The 19096-nt window shown below is 41.9% G+C and overlaps 1 protein-coding gene across 27 annotated transcripts in view; it reads right to left on the reverse strand.

The window, feature by feature from the left end:
* The window catches only part of LOC102193494 (protein tyrosine phosphatase receptor type D), a 398348-nt gene that overhangs the window by 72366 nt on the left and 306886 nt on the right, over positions 1–19096 (reverse strand). For 14 of the 27 annotated variants that reach the window (XM_005743019.2, XM_013913330.1, XM_005743018.2 and 11 more), the window contains exon 11: positions 384–529. In XM_005743019.2, coding sequence (XP_005743076.1) covers positions 384–529 — 146 coding nt within the window. Of the gene's footprint in view, positions 1–380; positions 530–19096 lie in introns of all 27 variants that reach the window. The other 13 variants (XM_013913328.1, XM_005743013.2, XM_005743010.2 and 10 more) reach the window with 1 other exon arrangement.

The raw sequence follows: 19096 nt of genomic DNA on the forward strand, positions 1-19096 counted from the left end.
AAGCGCTACTTCCCCCCCTTTCACTTTGCACGTAGCTGGCAAATGTGGCGCGATGCTAATGGAGGTATCTGGGTCACACCACAAGTTGTGTTGGGTTTTTTCGTGTGTGTTTTTTCTCTTCTATCCAATTGCTCTTTCCTTGTCTTTTATTCAATTACAAATTTGTCCCCAGATCTTTTGTGTACTTGCTCATTAAACCTCATGCATGTTTAAAAGCTTGGCCAGCGTGATTATTAGAGCCTGCTAATGCGTGGTGGCAAGTCAGGGCAAAAGCAAGCGAGGGAGGCTTGGCGGAATGGATTATGTGCGAGCGGAGCCAAAAGCAGTGCTGAAGCATTCCCATTTTTGTCGAGCATTTTACATCAGAACAATAGACCTAATACCTCAAATCTCTGGTTGCTGACTTTCTTCCCCTTCTTGTTCCACACGATCTTCGGCCGTGGATCGCCTGTAGCTTGGCAGATGAAGGATGCTACACCTCCTTGCACGCCTGTTTGGTCATTGGGGGTTCTTAAAAACTTTGGTGGTGCTGAAAAGAGAAGCAGAGAAACAAGAAAAGATTGTTTTTAAATGTGAGCATGCTGAGCATCGCAGAGAATGAGCAATTAATCTTGTATCAAGCCACACACACACACACACGCTAGAGGAAAAAAAGTCGAGGATTTTGGCATGTGGCTTTTAAGAAGATTGACTTTGGAAGTCAAGACAAGAGCTTATAGAGACTTTATTGTGCAAGTGCAAACAGATCAGCTGCTGAGATCAGGAGTAAAAGGACAGAGGTGTTGGGAGCAGAATGTATAAAACATTCTCCTGACCCTGGAAGGATTTTGTGAAATCTCCATTGAAGGTTGACTGACTTGAGACTTAGGGTGGATTTTGTTGCGATGGAAGGGAGAAAAGAAAGAAATTAGGCTTATAAAAACCATTTTCCACTTGTTGTTTTTCATTTGTTCTCAAGAGGAAATTTGGATTTAATTGCCAGTTATTTAGACATAAAAGACTTTCACTTGTGTCAAGGCAGAAAAAAGACCACCTCTTATTTCTCTGCCTGTAAACTGTGCTATTGTGATCGCTATGTGATACTGTCATAAAATAAATGGGAGGAAATGCGAGCTAGATGCATGCAGCTACTCCTGTGGTGATTCTGTTGTTCTCCATACAAGCTTTCAAACAAGTCAGTCTATTTTCTGAATTCTTTACTTTGTGAAGAAGTAGTTAATTTAATCGGAACTAGTTGGTAACTGAAACGAGACTCTGATTCAATCCAGTCCAATTTTATTTGATATAGCACCAAATCCCAACAGCAGTCGTATCAAGGGGCTTTATATTGTAAGGTAGAGGCCCTACAATAACAGAGAGAAAACGATCCCCTATGAGCAGCACCTGGCGACAGTGGGAAGGAAAAACTCCCTTTTAACAGGAAGAAGCCTCCAGCAGACGGGCAGCGATATGCTGTGACAAGTTAGGGGTGTGGGGAGGGAGACAGGACAAAAACACACCGTGGAAGAGAGACAGAGATTAATAGTAAGTATTCAAGTTCAGGTTAGAAGTGATTAACACATGAGCTAGTTTTTTAGCATCCCTCTGAGACTGGGTGTTTCTGATCAGTAGCATTAGTCCCAGGGCTAATATCTGTATGTTATAACATTTCCCCACTTGTTTTCAGAAAAAAGGAGCCTTTTAAATCCATTTAGTTGCAGACATTGCTAATCTGTAGAACATCACTGAATAATAGTGGTGCCTCACACAAATGAGACATAAACCTGATAAGAGCTTTGGAATTCTTTGATTGCTGTTCTTTTCGCTCTTAATTGGTCCTTTAATTTGACGCAACAAGTCAAGCGTAAAGGAAATGAGGATAAAAATGCAAAAAATGCAGCAGGCGAGTGCTTTCTGTGGTCATGGTATGGACGTTTTAAAACCCCATGTGGGCTTTGCAGCGCCGAACGCTAGTATTTGCTTTGGTTTGCACAACAATGAGGTTGTTCCAATCTTATTCCTACAGAGTGCAGTTTTAGAATTACAAGAAAAATGCTCCCCGGTCTAAGTCAGGCTTTGTCAGCCATTACAGCCAATCTCAATCCATATTCACTCGCAACAATTCAGTTCTGTCTTGCCTCCCCCCACCCCAGGATAATCAGCCTCTGCCTCACAAGCTGACATTTCTTTTACAATCGCACAAAAATCAAAAAGCATGAAAGTGATCGGTTATCAAAGGGACCTGGCTTCCCCTGATGAGATTTTGATTGATTTAGACTCCAGCTTTATCATGATCAAGGCTCTTATAATTTCAGTAGCAATAATGTCAGTGCTAAGTCAGACCCCCACCGCCAGTGTTTTCCTCTGAAGCTAGAGTGCCGGCTTCAGTGGGAGGTGCAGCTCCATCTGTCCCCCTGCAGAGCAACTGTTTGCCTTTTATCAATCACTTCAGAAGGCCATTAGAAGCCACACAGCTGCAGTAATGCCAACGATGTGAATCACCTCATCCGAGTGAGTGTGTGTGAGCGAGAACGTGCGACCGTGCTTATTCGCGTGCCTGCCTGTGCACGGGCTGAATGCCTAGCAGCAGTGTCGGCGACGGCGCTGCGAGTGTGGGACAAATTAACCTGCGGGATTCGCGAAGAGGTGACATAAGATATGCGAGTGGCAATCAAAAGAGTGAACAGATAAACGGGCAAGCAGCTGGGCTTCCACTGGGCCAGCGAGTCTGGGAAATCGCCTGATCGCCCCTCACGCACACGCAGGTTTCTCAGACTCGCACTCTGGTTCACCTGCTGACAGATCAGACAGGTGGGCAGCAGAGTTGACACTGTGTAATTTGTACTTGGCCTAAAGCTCCATTATATCTGCATTTGCGCCTTATCTCATTGACTTGGCCGGGGTGTGGTGCACGTTGGCATGCAGCCAAGAGGGCGCTGATGGGTAATTGATATGCTATTGGGGCTGTTTTCGCTCCCAGGCCATCCATTACGGCTGCGGCGCGTCTCCCTATGCTGCCTGTAATAGACTTCTACGACATGTACGGGAGATCGGCGCTGGAGGTGTGTGTGTGTGTCTGCATGTGTGTGTATGTGTGTGTGTGTGGGAGGAGGGGAGGTGGGGCGGGGGGGCTAGTCATAGCACAATGGGGAGTGATTGAGGCGTGACATGGAGGTAATGGTGTTTTCACAGACATGGCCGCTGATATCGCCATCATACCCCCATTTTAGATCTGCGGCTGACAAACATCCATTTTGGTAGGCTCCTCGTACGGCTCCGCGCAGACAGAGGCTGATTGAAACCTCGGCTCTTGTCCGAACAATACCGCGGCTATAACCTTGGCAGCGAGTAGAGGCACGGTCTGTGAGCAAACAGTGTGCAAATTTCACACGCCACAGAGAAACATTACCAAAGAAGCACGATTTTTTATTTTTTTTTGTCAGCGACTGTGTCAGAAAATGACTTCTGTTGCGGTATAAAAGCATACGACAGCAGAAAGCAGGGGAGACGTGTCACTTTTTAACTGTAATCATGTTCATTTAAACCAAAAATTTTTTTTTAATTAACACAGATTAGCTTTTCAACGCGAGGCTAACAATTTAAGAGGCTCCTTTTACCTCGGCTGCGTGTGCACGCCTCCTTTGAGAGGTAGCCACAATCTACATAAATTAATGCCATGGCTAGGCACCTGGTAATCCAGTGCTAAGCTGTCAGTGGCAAACAAATGAGAAGTGTCACAAGCTGAAAGGCTTGTGACACGGGCCTGTTCCTGCCTTCCCTCGAGGTCATTATGTAACCTATCCCATACATAGCCACGGGAAAAGACGAAGCATCCCACAGCTCCATTTTTCATGGTTCAATGTTGTGTTAATAATTTGATGTTTGAGTGAGAACCACGATTGTTCTTCAGAACATCCATGTCCACAGGGCTGAGGGGGCAGACCATTCCCTGACTTTAAATATCTATATTTTTAATGTGTGAACAGAAATGAAAATTGGAAGCCTTGAAACAATGTGGGCTGAAGATGAAATGCATAACTGCTACTGCTACTGCACACTACCCTTACGACTGGTGAGGTCTTAAAACATTTCAAGTTTTTTTTTCAACCCATCAATCAAGTTTTTTGTTTAGCTGATTATAAAGAAAAAACATAAATAAATAACCACAAGGAGTTACGTTTGAGCAGGCACAACATATTACCTACTCTGGAATCAAAAACGGCATATAGATGCCAAAAATTAAACTTGTGGCCGGTATCTTTTGGTAGCCTGTATATAACCGTTATGGTCTGATCTGTGCTGACACTCTGCACCCTGCTGTTTAACAATATGGTGTTACATTGGTGCTAGGCAGCACTAACAAAAAGAGGTGGCTGATCTGCACGAGTCCTTTTCTGGAAACCTATTTAAAGCACGAAGGGAAACTCTGGGATTCATTTGATTCTTTCAAGTTGCAACAGTGCATTGCATTTCGCCCTTCCTCTTTTCTCCAGGGCTACGGCAAATGCCCCATTCAACCCCACGCAACTGTTGACCCTCAGAAGCGCTGCATTGGTTTGACCTTAATACGGGTTACCAGAATCAGTCATTCACAGAGGTGATGTAGGAGCAACCTTCAGTGCAAATAATTGTTGTGTGATGTTATCTTCCGATATATTTCCGGGGCAGTGCACAAAGAGCCAGTGACACCGGCACTAATGGAAGGATTGGGAGAGCCGCTCCATTTTCTTTTCTGCTCAAACTTGGATTTCAAACAAAAAGTAAGAGGTGTTGGACCTAAATGGAAATTTCTTCTCTTCTTGATAACTCCCAACCCAAATGAATAAATGATGCGAACGTGTTTATTAGCTGCAAAACCCATTTAAAAGTCAAACTCTGACATGACACAGAAGGGGAAACATTTCAAGAAACGCTGTCGGTAAACTGACACTGCATAAATAAGCTCACATCTTCAGGTTTTTGTTGGTTTGGTTTGATTTTTTTGTTTTCTGCTTCAAGTACCTGCTACAGGAGAGCTATCCGAGCAGTCGATGGTAAAAGTGAGGACCGGGGCTAATGATATCGATTCTTTTTGTATCATCCCAGTGGGGTTCAGAAGATCTTGGAGATGTGCATTCATTACAAGCCTGTTTGATATTGGCTTAACTCACAGTCAAACACTGCATTTAGAAATGCTGGTTCTCAAAGACATCCGAGTCTGGGTTTCGTTCACAATGGCCAAAACATTCCCAGCTATCAGGATTCGCCGTAGACTTAAGTTTGATCTGCCGAGCCATTAAAGAGCACGAATCAAAGAGAGGAAAGAAGAACATTAATAAACCGACTTTTAGCTGAAACCTCTATTGGGTCCAAGATGGCTCGGTTTTCACAATTATACTGACTGACATATTCAATTTCATTTGCATGAAAGGGGCCATTTCCTCTCTGAATCTTTAACTTGCAGGGTGAGGTGGGGTTGCGGAGGGCGATAATTAATCCTAACACATTGGGTGGCAGTCTGCAAATACTCTGCTCCATTTTGGACGTACGCATGGAAGAAAAGAACATTTAAGGATGTCATTAACCTCATTCGACATCTTTTAAGCCCCAGCATATCAGCTGTGTGATATTGATGAATTGTCACAATTCGAGCAAGCAACACAAATTAGACTGGAAGGGGCGGCTGGTGTCAGGAGAGGGTAAAAGTGACACATGTGGTGTATATATTTATATATATATATATGTATATATGCCTCAGATGTTTGACTTACTTATGACTTATAATCCTTTGAGTATTCTGCAAGTCAAACAGCAGCAGTAACTTTGTTATAATAATTGAAAAAAGGAAGGTAAACAGTGACGGGCTCATTGGTGATTGTAGTTCAGTTAACTGCCTGCACAAAGTCTAGAGATGTCTGACCTCATGCCAAAAACCAAAGCAGAATGTCTTAACAGCAGATGCACAAAAACAGAGCCAAACAACATAAAGGGAGGGCGGGGAAAAAAAACCACAAACCAAAAAGGAACCAAGACAAACCGCACATGCTAATCTTTGGCCACTTCACAGCTCGCTATCTGCAGTGTTATGATAAAAAAATGTATCTCTTATAATGCGGAGGAAACAAACTCCACATTGTACGCGCTGACAAAGGATCTCGGCAGAAAGAGCGAGAGAGAAAGAATCGGAGCCTAATTAGAACTGTTGGCTGATTTGCATTGCATGCTCATCGGTAATCTTGCCTTAAATGGAATCTGAAATTCTTATTGCAATTAGTGATTACTTGAGAAGGGATATGGCCCCCGAATGATTGTTAATTACTAGATCAGGAATAGTACATTAATTCACTGCAGAGGTTTTAATGCAGTGCAATGATGGGAACCCACTCTTCCATCAATATTGTGCTGCTTGTCACACATAATGAAGTTCATAATGCAAGCCTTCTCCCACACTGCCCCCACCGCCACCAGCCCCTCCCCACTGCTTAAATGTGCTCTCTAAGCAAAATTTCAAACAGTCATTATGTAAAACTAATCCAATGGAATATACAAAAATGCAGCCTAATGACACATTAATATAGAGACTGCATATAGGTAATAGGGCTGCAGGTCCATTTCCTGATAGGGTCACGGTCTCTTATCTGGCTCATGAGCTAAAGAGAGGCGGATATGAATAAATAAATGTATATCAGTGCATTGAACGTGGCTTTAAAGCCAGAATAAAAGCAGTAGGACACATAATAGCATGCAAACTCAAATACTCAACCCAGTGACTAAGGCTGCTTAAAAAAACATATTCCGATGGGACCGTCTTAACCCCGGCCGGTGTGTATTACTCATGCTCAGTGGCGCTCCTATGGAAGGTCTGAGCTTCTGGCTACAACTCTGCTGGAGTAAGGGCACTTGTGCGCAGACAACAGCAACCGCTTCAAAAAGAATGGCTAATGCTCTTGTCCCACATTCGATGCACTGACAGAATCTCTGATGGGGGGGCAGAAGCGCAAATCGTGCACATATACATGCATGCACAAGCACATGCTCTCACGAGTATTCGAGCATTCCTGTTGGATGGCGGAAGCATTGCAAATGGGCGAACGATGTTAATAAATTGACTGACGTGGGGCGACAGAAAATCGTGAAGGGGTCCATTAAATAACCACATATTGAAGAGAGGCAAGTTTGGATGAGATGGAAGCCGAAGGGGTCCCTGTTCAATTATCATCGTGGATTCATAAAGGTAAAAACCTCTCAGTTCTAGAGAGACGGAACCGCATGGGTTATGCACGCCTCTTCTGCGGCGTATCCCGACATTTGCATAGGAAAACTCTCTCTCTCTCGCTCTCCCTCACTTCCCGTGCTTATCTTTCTACCAGGCACGCACCCGAAAACAAGCTACCGCCGTCTCCCGAGGGGCACATTAGCGAGGCAGAGGGATCCAGTTTGTCACTTAATAAAACGGCCCACTCAAACAGATGGCTTTGTTCAAACGGCCCCCGACGCTCTAAAAGCTGGGACCGGATCACCGCCGAGGCAAATCAGACGCAGGAATGCCCACCTCCCTTTGCGGTGGAAACCAAACAGAAGGAAACATATAAATATTGAATTGCACCACTGTTGGTGCGAAACCGTCCGCCTGTGAGAAAAATAAATAAATATGAAGGCTGAAGAAGAAGTGGGAGGTTGGGGGGCGGGGCTGGGGGAACACTCAGCTTCCCTGTTGGAAATTCTGAACATCTGGGCTGAGGTTGTCAAAAGCCACTGCAAAAGAAAGAAAATATAAAAAAATAATAATAATACAGAGGGTTCACTTTCAATAAGACTTCATTTTCATCCCTGCTCATTCATTATTTGTTCATTTGTGCATGGATACACAAATCTGGGGCCAATTGGTGTGTGACCATTTGAGGAGAAAACAGTCGAACAAGAAGTATGAAATTTGGATTTGTTTGTCTTGTTTGTTTTTCCCTCTAACGTCTGAGGGGAGGGGAGGTGGGGGGTGGGGGAAGGGGAAAAAAAAGAAAAGAAAGAACATAGATAAGCAATTCTAATTGTGCAGGCTTACTCTGTTTGGTAGTCAGTGCAGTCTATTTGCAAAAAGTTAATTATCTGATAGGATAGGCAGTGGCAGCCACTAACACAGAAAGCCATTCGTTCATTCTGTTATCCACTAGGCAATGGAACGATTCATTAAATGGCAGTGCTGCAGCAAAATGGCCAGTAGTTATCATGCTGAGGCTGCACAGACTTGAAAAGATGTAAAAAAAAAAAAAAGAAAAAAAAAAGATAAACAGTCTTTGACCGTGTCAGATTATTGTCAATATAATGATGTGTGTGATTCTTCTAATACAGAAATAATAATAATAATTGTAATAATAATACAAAGATAAAAGATTTTAAACGATGATTTCATTTGTTGAGGGAAAAGGCTATCCAATCTGAGTTCTAGTTCACTAGCCTCACCCTGATTCCTGCCAAATCACTTAAATAAAATCTGTCTGGTAAAGTGAACAAGGCTAGAAGACCTCACAAAGCAACGCATCATGCAAAGATCTAAAGAAACAGATGAGAAACAAAGTCACTGGCATCTATCAGCCAGGAAACTGTTACAAAGCCATTGCCACAGCTTCGGGACTCCAGTGAATCACTGTGACAGCCACTACACCACAACTTGGAACAGAGGGAAACCTTTCCAGGAGTGGCCGAATTTACTCCAAGAGCACATCGACGAATCATCCAGGAGGTTACAAAGAAATCAGAACAACAGCTAAAGAACTATGGTCAGAGTTTATGATTCAACCATAAGAAAGAAACTGGGCAAAAATGGCCTCCATGGGAGATTTCCAAGGACAAAAACCACTGCTGACCAAAAAGAACATCTTGATGATCCCCGAGACCTTTTGGGAAAAAATATTCTGTGGATTGACAAGACAAAAGTTGAGCTTTTTCAAAGGTTTGTGTCCCGTTACATCTGGCATAAAACTAACACAGCATAAAAACAACAAACATGGTGGTGGTAGTGTGACGGTCAGGGGCTGCTTTGCTGCTTTGGGACCTGGAAGACATGCTGTAATTGACAGAACTAAGAATTCTGCTCTTTGCCAGAAAATCCTGAAAGAGAATGCCCGACCTCTATTTCATGCCTTGAATATCAAGCACAGTTGGGTTATGCAGCAGGACAATGATCCAAAATACACATGTCCGCATCTGAATGGCCACAAAAAAACCCCCCAAAATGATGGTTTTGGAGTGGTCTAGTCAGTCTGGACTCAAATCTGATTGAGATGCTTTGGCAAGATCTTAAAAGGCCGAATATATGAAAAACTCTCCAATGTGGCTGAATTACAACAATTCTACAAAGAAAACTGGCCAAAATTCTTTAATAGCAATGTGAAAGACTCATTTCCAGTTATTACAAATGGCTGATTGCAGTTCATGCTGCCAACTGTGGCACGACCTGTTATTAGGTTTAGGGGCAATTAGTTTTTGCACATAAGGCCAAATAGATTAGACGACTTTTTTCCCATTATAAAAAGAAAACTGCATTTTGTATTTTGTCTATTATTACAATTTGTGATCTGAAACATGTACATGTGACAAATATGAAAATTAGGAAATTAGGAAGAAAAAAAATACTAATATATTTTTCCATACCTTTGTGTTTATTGTGTATTTTATATTGTTTCCTATATTGTGTATAGGAAATCAATATATAGGAAATAGGAAATAGGAAATGTGTATATATATATATATATACATACATACATACATACATACATACATACATACATTTTTTTTTTTTTTTTTTTAATGTATTGTGTATAGGAAATCAAATAACTACCATGTTCAGCCGGCTCTAATCAAGGGAGTATTTCACTATTCTTGGGCCTGCCCTATTTCTTTAAAGCGTAAACTTCACATAATTGTCTTGCCCTCAACCACAGAGCGGAAAAGCTTGCCTCATATTTGTCTCCGTAGGAGCAGAGATGGATTATGTAGCAAATAATTCCACAGATTCGACATTGTATATTTAAACAGACTCTAATTTTATGGATAAGCAGTGCCAAGCCATTTCCGATGGATGCCAGTTGCCGGGCCATAAGAAGTGACACATTCCCTGCACTGTGTTTTCTTAGGCGCTTACAGGCAAACTAGCTCATGCTCCAGCAATCCTGCATGATGACAACTGGCTTCCTTTCAGCAGCTCAGCTATCCTGCAAATGCTCCTAAGTTCAGCAAACCAGGTTATATTAATAGCAAGCTTTTTAGGAAAATAAACAGACCTTTTATCCTGGTTTCTCCACATCCTCTGTACACCCAACCATCACATTATGCTAGTCTTCACATTCTCATTAAAATAAAATACAAATTCTTAAAAAAAACACACACACAAAAAAAAAGAACAAAAAGAAGGAAAAAAATCTAAAAATGAGCTCGTCTGAGTACTGTTCTCTGCAACCAGCTGTATTAATGGCTATCCTCACACCAAAATCCTATTACTGGGACAAATGATATAAAGGGGAGGTACCACAAACAGTCACTCAAGGACCAAAGTGACCTTTCATAGGCCACTAATTTTATGCAGCAGTGAAGGAATAGTACTGCATATAAAAGAGAGGAAGAAAAATGGTAGTAAGTGGAAGGGTACTGAGATGAAAATCACCTTTTCCTTTATGAAGCCAGCAGTGCGTATGATCTGTCAGAAACCAGTGGCATAGCTGTTAGTGACCAGGAATGTAATGACATGTCAATTATGACATATCATGTTTTCTTCCATATGTGAACAGAGTGGAAACTCAAAGCATTGCTGTGTTTTGTGCTTATGTAACTTAAGAAAACCTCCAATAAACCAGAGCCAGATGACTTGGGTTGTCCAGAAGTTTTGGACCCAATGAGAAGATCTCACCAACAGAACAGTGCCACAGAAGCCAGCACTGCTCGGAGCCCGTTCAACCTCAGTGCAGAACCAGTCTGCATGTTTCTTCCAAGACTGGAAGAATAAAATTCCAGCCAATTAAATATTTTGTGGAATTCCTTTTGGTAGCACCACAAAAGGCCAATAACAGCAGCTGTTCCAACTTTGGGCCCATCGCAACAGTGCCAGCTTTTTGGTACTGATGTTTGTTTAGGCGAAAATGTAAGGAAACTATTATTATGTCGATGGAAATGAGTTCTTTCAGGGTTCAAATGAGATTTGGAAATCTTGCGCTTTTACCTGTGAATGTTAGATTCAAACACGTAATAAACCATAATTGTCTAAAATCTTATAACAGCTTAATTTACTGAGTGAGGTTTATAGTACAACTGGCTCAGTTTGGCTCATTTTTCATAAAGATATCAGTTACTAACTACGTCAAAGTTTTGTATCTGATCTGCTGCATTTCATTTCATATCCGTATATATGAAAATGCCACGGGATTGTCCAAAAGAATCATCATTTGTAATTAGTTTGCCTTACATTAACTTAGCAACATACCCGATAGCAGGATAACACATTAGCTGTGTCTTAGTGGATTGTTTCTGTCAGCTACACATTATTAATATGTCGCCAACTAAACTGCATGCAGTAAATCTAAGATGAAGTCTTTGAATTCTTAATTGCGAACCCCTGAAGAAAACAGTTGAGCTTGTATGAGTGTGTGTGTGTGCGTCTGTGTGTGGCAAAGTCTTTGAAGAGCTACAGATGGGAAACAAATGAGGGCGGGTGGTATCAGGGTCAGTCTGGCGAATGGGGGTTTTTGACTTGGAAGCAAACAGTGCAATGTCACCCCAGGAGCAAAAAAACACCAACCCTCAGGGGGCGTAATTAAAATAATCCAGTAAAATTAAGTGCTTCAGATCATTTTGGAAAGACTCTTCCTTGATGTGTGCGCGTGTGGATGTGACGATGATTCATGGGGAGGTGTAAAGAGTATATGTGTGTGTGTCCATGTGTCTGTTTACACTGACTGTGCGCTACTAGAGTCTCTGCTTTTAGAGTATTTGTATTTATCATAATCATAAGCCCGCTGCCACACATATCTGTGCAACGTGCCGCAACATCGCACTTCTGCTTCCATAATGTTTTGCTTTTATTTTTGTCCAAACTTTGAAACTAGTCTCAGGTTTCCATTGAACTGCTTGCATTTTGCGATTACCCCCCAAATAATTGCTTTAACCTTGGAAATATTTGCATCACTTTAAAGTTAAAATGAACATGATCAAAGTGATGAAATTACACAACCAATCACTTTTTTTAAATGAAAGAATGAAGACAAACAATATAAAAGAACAGCTTTTTCTGAGTTGGCCTATATTATAGCCTTTCATATTTGTTTTGATTTAATGGAATATTCTGCGGTGAAGGGATATGAAAAATCTGGAGTCGATTGCTGATGATTTGAAGCCTCCGCAGGGCATGAGACTATTGGGGGCCGGAGATGTGGCCTCTGGACTGATGGAGTGGGTTACCCTTCCCTTCTTAGTCCTTTTCACCCTTCGCCAAACTGAGCTTCAGTTGACAGAGTGAGAGAGTACACAAAGGCGCCACCCTCAAGTGCAAATGTTTGCTGGCAGTAATGGGCTTTAGTCCACTAGGCGAGTAAATGTGGGAGTTTTTTTTAATGTGTGCTTTAAGTGTATGTACATAAGTGTGTGAACAGAAATACTGTACAGACCACGTTTATTTGTGCATCCAGACATAAGTGCATACTTCTGTATTTTTCACAATACAGCTGAAGTGTTTACACCCGTTCTAAGTTAACAATTGGAGTACTTCCTTGTACCCTCGGTCTATTTGTATAATAGCAGCAGACATTCAAGCAAAAAACATCCTTTTTGCAAGGATGGAAAGGTACCACCTTAAAATCAGTACAAACAGGACCGAGACAGTAATCAGGAGGCCATGCCCCTTAAATGATGCCATGGACTGTGCCCTACTTGGACAATCTTTTTCTGAAAAACAGATGGGCAAGTGCCTCCAACTCGTCACAAGGGTTATCAAATGAAGCCAGGGCTTCTTTGAAAGCTCAGACTGTGCATAAGAAAACAAACAAACTGAAAAAAAACTTATTCTTTGGCACAAAACTGCAAGACTAACTTTGATAAAGATCATTAAAAAGAGCCCTGATGAATATTGTGGGGACATTCTTTGATCGCACGATGCCAACATGAATTTGTTCGGCTCAGATGAGGCCCAGTGTATCTGGCACGAACGTTAGCCAGGACTACCACAGTGAATACATAATCCCAACAGTGGAAGTGTGATGCAATGAGCAGGGGCACAACCAAGGGGGGGCCAGGGGGGGAACTGGCCACCGCTAAAATTTACTGTCTTTTTACCTATATTTGACAGCAGCGTAATAAAACTGGAAATTTTGTTTTTGTTGTGTCACCCTAATATTTATAGTGGCCCCCCTAGGCAAAACTTCTGGAGGCTCCCCTGTCAATGAGGTTGCATGAGTACAAAAAAAGGTGTCGGGGGATAAAACCAAAAGACAACAGCACGAATCCCAGTGAACACACCAAGGTAATGCTTGACAAGATGACTCAAGTTTCCCAAAGCCTGGCAGAAAAGGAATATTCCAGAAAATAATGATCCAAAACAGACTGCCAAAAATTATGAGAGTTTCTAAAGAGGGGAAAAAAGTAGAAACTATGACCAGGCCAAGTGTGTTGCCTGACTTGAATCAAACTAAAGACATTTGTTATACTCGTATCCTCCACACTGGGATGTTTTTGCCATAAAAGTTCATATCTGGAACTTTAAATATATTCAAATGTGATGAATAATGTTTGAATACCAGGATCGAAATGTACTTTGGCTGTTTCTGCCAGATTCCATTGTGGATAAAGTTTTATCCAAGTTTCAAATCTGCTATTAATTTGTTTTTCACTCTTATCTGAATCATTCTAAAAGCGCAAGTGGGTATCGACTGGAGTTATTTTATTGTGGAGCAGTGAAACCACTCCGCCAAGGAGCGAGAGATAAAGTTAAAAGCCGGTGGCATTGTCACAAAATGCCACGAGGTACTATGATCCCCAGTAAGTAATGACTTCATTTGTCTTCTCACATTGATTAAAGGATAAATAGTAAGCCTACAAATTGACTTGGCGTGAACATCGTGAATACTCCAGGAAATCTAGTGCACTTGAAGGTTTAAAGTGTGAGACTTGTCAAAGATAGGAGGACTGAACTGATGGGGAGGTAGTCGGTCACGTCAAACAAGGGTCCTTTACAATGGTGTGAAATGGGAGTTATCCAACGCATCGCACGGATACGATTCAAGTGTAAGATCTCATAAGGATGTAAAGTATCTGCAATTAATAGTCAAAGTCGCAAACTGCATCCATAATTGTCGGGACTAGCGTAGCTTTCTGCATATGAATAAAACTCGGATGTGGCTTGCAAATGAGTCTCCCTTAACACTTGTGTATCTAAAAAGTACTGACATCACTTCAGCACGCATCTCATTGAATGAGATATCAGCGCTAATGCAGTTTTATCCACTCATTCATCCCTGTATGAGAGGCTTTTTCCTTCCATTCCTCTCTCATGCTCACTTTTTCCCCCCCATCCATTTTTATAGTAATCATCATACATTAGTATAGATGGCTTTAAGAATAAACGAATCCGATGCAATGTAGTGTATTCACCAGTGAGAAACCATCCGGAAAGTTAATACAGTAGAGAAAATGCAGCATTATAAGGAGAAAAAAGAAAAAGAAAAACAGGTCTGCGATGAATGTTGTTTGCCTTTAAAGGAGGCCTAAAACCTACGTTTGTGTAATGTACCGGTAAATAGCAGAAGAATTATGTTTATAGCAGAGTTCTCCTTGTGTTTTTGGAATGGATATTTTCACTCTGCAGCATGTGAGGCGAGTGCGCCGCCATTAATCATTCCACAGGTGCGGCAGCACTGTCAGAAGCCATACGTCCCTTTGCCTTTCCAACCTGGGTGGAAAGTGGAATGGAAAGGAAAAAGGAGGGAAGGAGGGTTGGTGGCTGGAGGTGGAGGGTGAACACATCCCTAAAAACAATTTCACTTCCTCTTCTTCCTCTGCACTGGATTTGTCAGTGAGGGGGGTTCGAAGTCCAGATTAATTAGATCCATTTTGTGGTCCATCTTTGTTTTTGGGTTTTTTTGCTTTGTTTTGTTCTTTTCCCGCCACTTCCATGACTCTTTTCTTTTCTTTGTCTTGCCTACAGTCCTTACTGCCATCCCAGCGCCATTTATCACGTTGCCATCTCGACAGTGCCTTCCCCCTTCCTTGCTGGGAAGCCATTAGAGCATCTCTGCATCGTGGCGGCCAGATTGCATTCCGGTCCCCGCTCGCGACATTTATCATCTTTTGTCCTAAGTTTTTATCTGCCTCTGCCCTGTGTGAAGCCCTATCTGCAATGCCCACTATAATGAAACACTGGGAGGTGAGGCTCAAGTAAATAACCTAATTAAACCTAGCAAACAGGGACAAAGGGGGGGGGGAAAAAATTCACAAAAGGCCTTTGTGAGAATGCCAGAGGAGGAACACTCACAGATGGCAGCGAGGAAGTCGAAGCAGCGATGTGGCACGCGGCCCATACCACCTTCTCATCTCAGTATTTATAGTACTCCTACTGGTGCTGTTGTTTGTCCAAAGATGTCCTCTTTACGTGATTTGGATCAACGCAGAATGACAGTTTATATTTAGACCGGCGATACGCTGATTGCTCGTCAGGAATCGGGTTTGTAAGACAAGAAATGTTCCTGTAAAGCAAGGGGATATATCTGTGATAAGGACCCAAAGCACTGAGTAATGGGTCCTAAGAGAAAATCTATCCTCTCTTCTCACTCGCTTTCACTCCTCTCTCTGAGTCTTAGGCAAAAAGTCGAGCCAGCTCTGATTGGTCTCATTAGGGACAAAACGAGGAATACTAATCATCAAAATTATCGACGGCACCCTTGCAAACAGTATCGAGTCAATGCAGTAAAATGTCAGGAGGGCATTAGTGGACAATTATTAATCCATATCAAGCTGGGGTGGACAATTTAATTATCACCTAATCAATATTTCCAGATCTTGTACAGATGTAGAGCAGTGACTCGATGGATAGATCTGCCTTTTGAGAAGCCCTTTATTGGATTAAAGAAAAAAAAAAAGGCAGCTGGGAACAGTAGTAGGGTGGCAGTAAACAAGAAAGTGCTTCTCTGCATGGCTGACCCAGGGCACACACTACAGCTTCTTCCGGTGATGAGCACCAGCTCCACTGCACATGGATACTTTAGGGAAAATTCAGCTTGTTTTTTCTGGGCACACACAGACACCTTGGATGCTTTTGTTGGTTTTGTGCTCATAATTTGACCCATGCGTTTTTCTTTTTGGTCTAATCTTGTTATCTCAAGCAACCTTGACCAAAGACGAGGCTCCGTTTGTGTTTATTTGAGCCTCTAACTTTATCATAACCTCGCAAAGCTCAGAAAGCCACAGCAGCGGTGTGCTGACTGCATTTCCTTTTTTCTTTTTTGTAACAATCCCCAGCCCCGTGTCATTATTTGTGCAGCTCTTACTAGTAATTTGTTGCCATATTGTGTCATTGCCAGTAATGTTGCTTACTTTCTGCTGGTACTCTCTGTTTTCTCAGTGCAGCCTGAATAATTACTCTCATTGTACCTGAAACAAACTATCTCAAATATTGTCAGTCAAGGCTTTTGTGGGAGTGATGAGACAAAATGAATGCTGTGTAACAGGCCCTCGTGGATTTCAAAGACGCCGCACAATGAGCCACGGCAAAACAAAAGTGGCTGTCTTCTATGAGATAGCAGTCATCTGAGATAAGAATACCCTCCCGTGGTTTGGTTTTGCTTTTTTTTTTGTTTGCTATTATTGTAACTCTCCGTCTCCATCCCCCCGAATAACTTCAGCCACTACACAGCCTACTGATTACTACAAAGTCGCCTGGACCTTGGTTATTTTCACTATTTACTGCCTTACTGCGTGTTGCCGTGGATTATTATTTTGGCGTAAGGCTGCATTTTCAGAGCACTCTTCCCCCCCCCCTCACCCAGCACACATTATAAACCTGCAGTACTCTTATCTTTTTCCTGTAATGCTTCAGCGTCTGTCCGCTATAATGCCGCAAGCTGAGAGGACCGCGAGCCAAAGTGCTTCTCTTTGTGCAAATGCTGTAAATAAAAACTCTCTTGGTTCACACAGTGTTGACTCTGAGCTCCGATGGAAGTTGGCTGGAAGTTAAATGCAGTGGCGCATACTTTCAAGATAAAAGTCAACTTTTTTTTTTCTTTGCTTTTCATTGTGTATGACAAGAGACTTGAAATGAGATCAAAATGTGACATTCAATCCCAACTGCAATATCTTTAATCTGTTTACCTTTGACTTTCATTACCAAATTTCAGATCCTTAGAAAAAAACGGGAAAAAAAAAAGAGTCGAGATCATTTCATAAGATGCCGAGAACCTAATCATATCGGCGGGATTAGAGTTGTAGGCTCCAGGATTACTTTTTGAAAATTATCTCTGAGCTTTGTAAAAGAAAAAAAACCTCACTAAGCAGTGAAGAACTATAAAAGAAATCCCTGTAACTTGTATTAGCCTCCCCTTCACTTCAGTCCTATCACCTCATCTGGTTCAAATACCTTTGAAAGTCAATCCATCCATTCTTTTAGTTAATCGTCAACTAAGCTCTTTTCTCTCCCGTAGCTTTATTTTCTGTCGCCCAACTTGTAATCTCTCAGCATCCGTGGTATTTTGACATTAGCGCACTGTACAAGCAGCACATTGATGTGGCAGGCATGGGTCAGCATGGATTTTGCACACCATCTGATCTATAATGCACCACAAGTACTGCCCATCTCTTGGTTCCATTAGGTGTCTAACATGCATGTGTGGAGAACATGCTTCTTTTATATACATGTATGCCACAGAGACAGTGAATATGTGTAATTCAACATTACATTAAGGCATTAAGGCACTTGCTTTGTTTTACAGACAGACAATGCCTGCCTTGAGTCGTAGTCATGAGAATCTCCCCCTATGTCTGTGTACAAGTCTGATTTCTCACTCAATGTAGCAAAACCACCATGCTGTGCTATTTAGCGTTTCGGTTTTCCATATAAATTATTTACCAAGTTGAATACTCAAAGAGACAAACCACTAAATTAGCTAAATAAAATCCCAAAAAATCTCACTGAAGAAAAAAAAAAAATCAATCTTGGCCAACAGGGACCAAACCCCAGGGAGTGTTTTCATTCATCTGAATATATTTACTATATGACTATTCACATAGCCAGATGCAAACCTTCATAGTATGTGCAAAACATTGCAGTAGTTACAAAAATAGGGAAAATTAAATTCTTTTCAGTATTTAATTTCTGGCTTTTCATGCAAAGACTCTCTTAAATTTTCTATTTAACTGGTTCATTCTGTGGCACTTTGCTACCTGCTAACTCATTAGCGTCTCATGTCCTCATTTGCCAGATACACAAATAAGAATTTGATGATAAAACTAAAGCCTATTGTTCTTGAATGTTTCTCCTTAAATCCCAGCAATGAGAGGGAAAGCACACGCAATTAAATTGTGCCATTTAATGAAAGGCGACAACAGATCGTGCACCGTGTGCAATTTCTGTCCCACCCGGGCACGGGCAGGGAGAAAGGTGAAGGGGTGTAAGGGGATCGTTGCGAGGCGCTCTGATCATGTATTTTTCTGCGCTCTGAGAGGCGGGAAAATCTTATTTGGAAAGTGTACTTAATGAAATCCATGTAGGCACAAATCCTGACATCACAGAGCACACTCTGTGCCGTCTTGTACCGACTATCAAGACGCAGGGAAAAGATAAAAGTGCAGGAATGACTGTTTAAGGAAGAAGCGAATGAGGTTGAATTTAGGAGGACTAAAGCAGTCCACCATGTTTTGATGAAATATTCTGGACTGCTTGTTTACCTTAATGGGGCTTGTAAAAGCTAACAAGGTCCCGCCTTTTGACTCAGGATTCCACGGTCATTCCAGCCTCTTTGTTGTACATTAATTATCTGCACTTAACTTGAAATATCCTTCATCGTGACTCAAGTGATGGGGGTGATTGGGGGTAATTAATTAGCTGATGAGAGGGTGATGAATGACATGAAAGATGGCACCAGGGGAGTATTAAAACTAAAGGGAAACAGAC

This window comes from Pundamilia nyererei, unplaced genomic scaffold (assembly GCF_000239375.1).
Source record: "Pundamilia nyererei isolate P.nyererei 1_Seehausen unplaced genomic scaffold, PunNye1.0 scaffold00126, whole genome shotgun sequence".
NCBI classification, from domain to species: Eukaryota; Metazoa; Chordata; class Actinopteri; order Cichliformes; family Cichlidae; genus Pundamilia; species Pundamilia nyererei.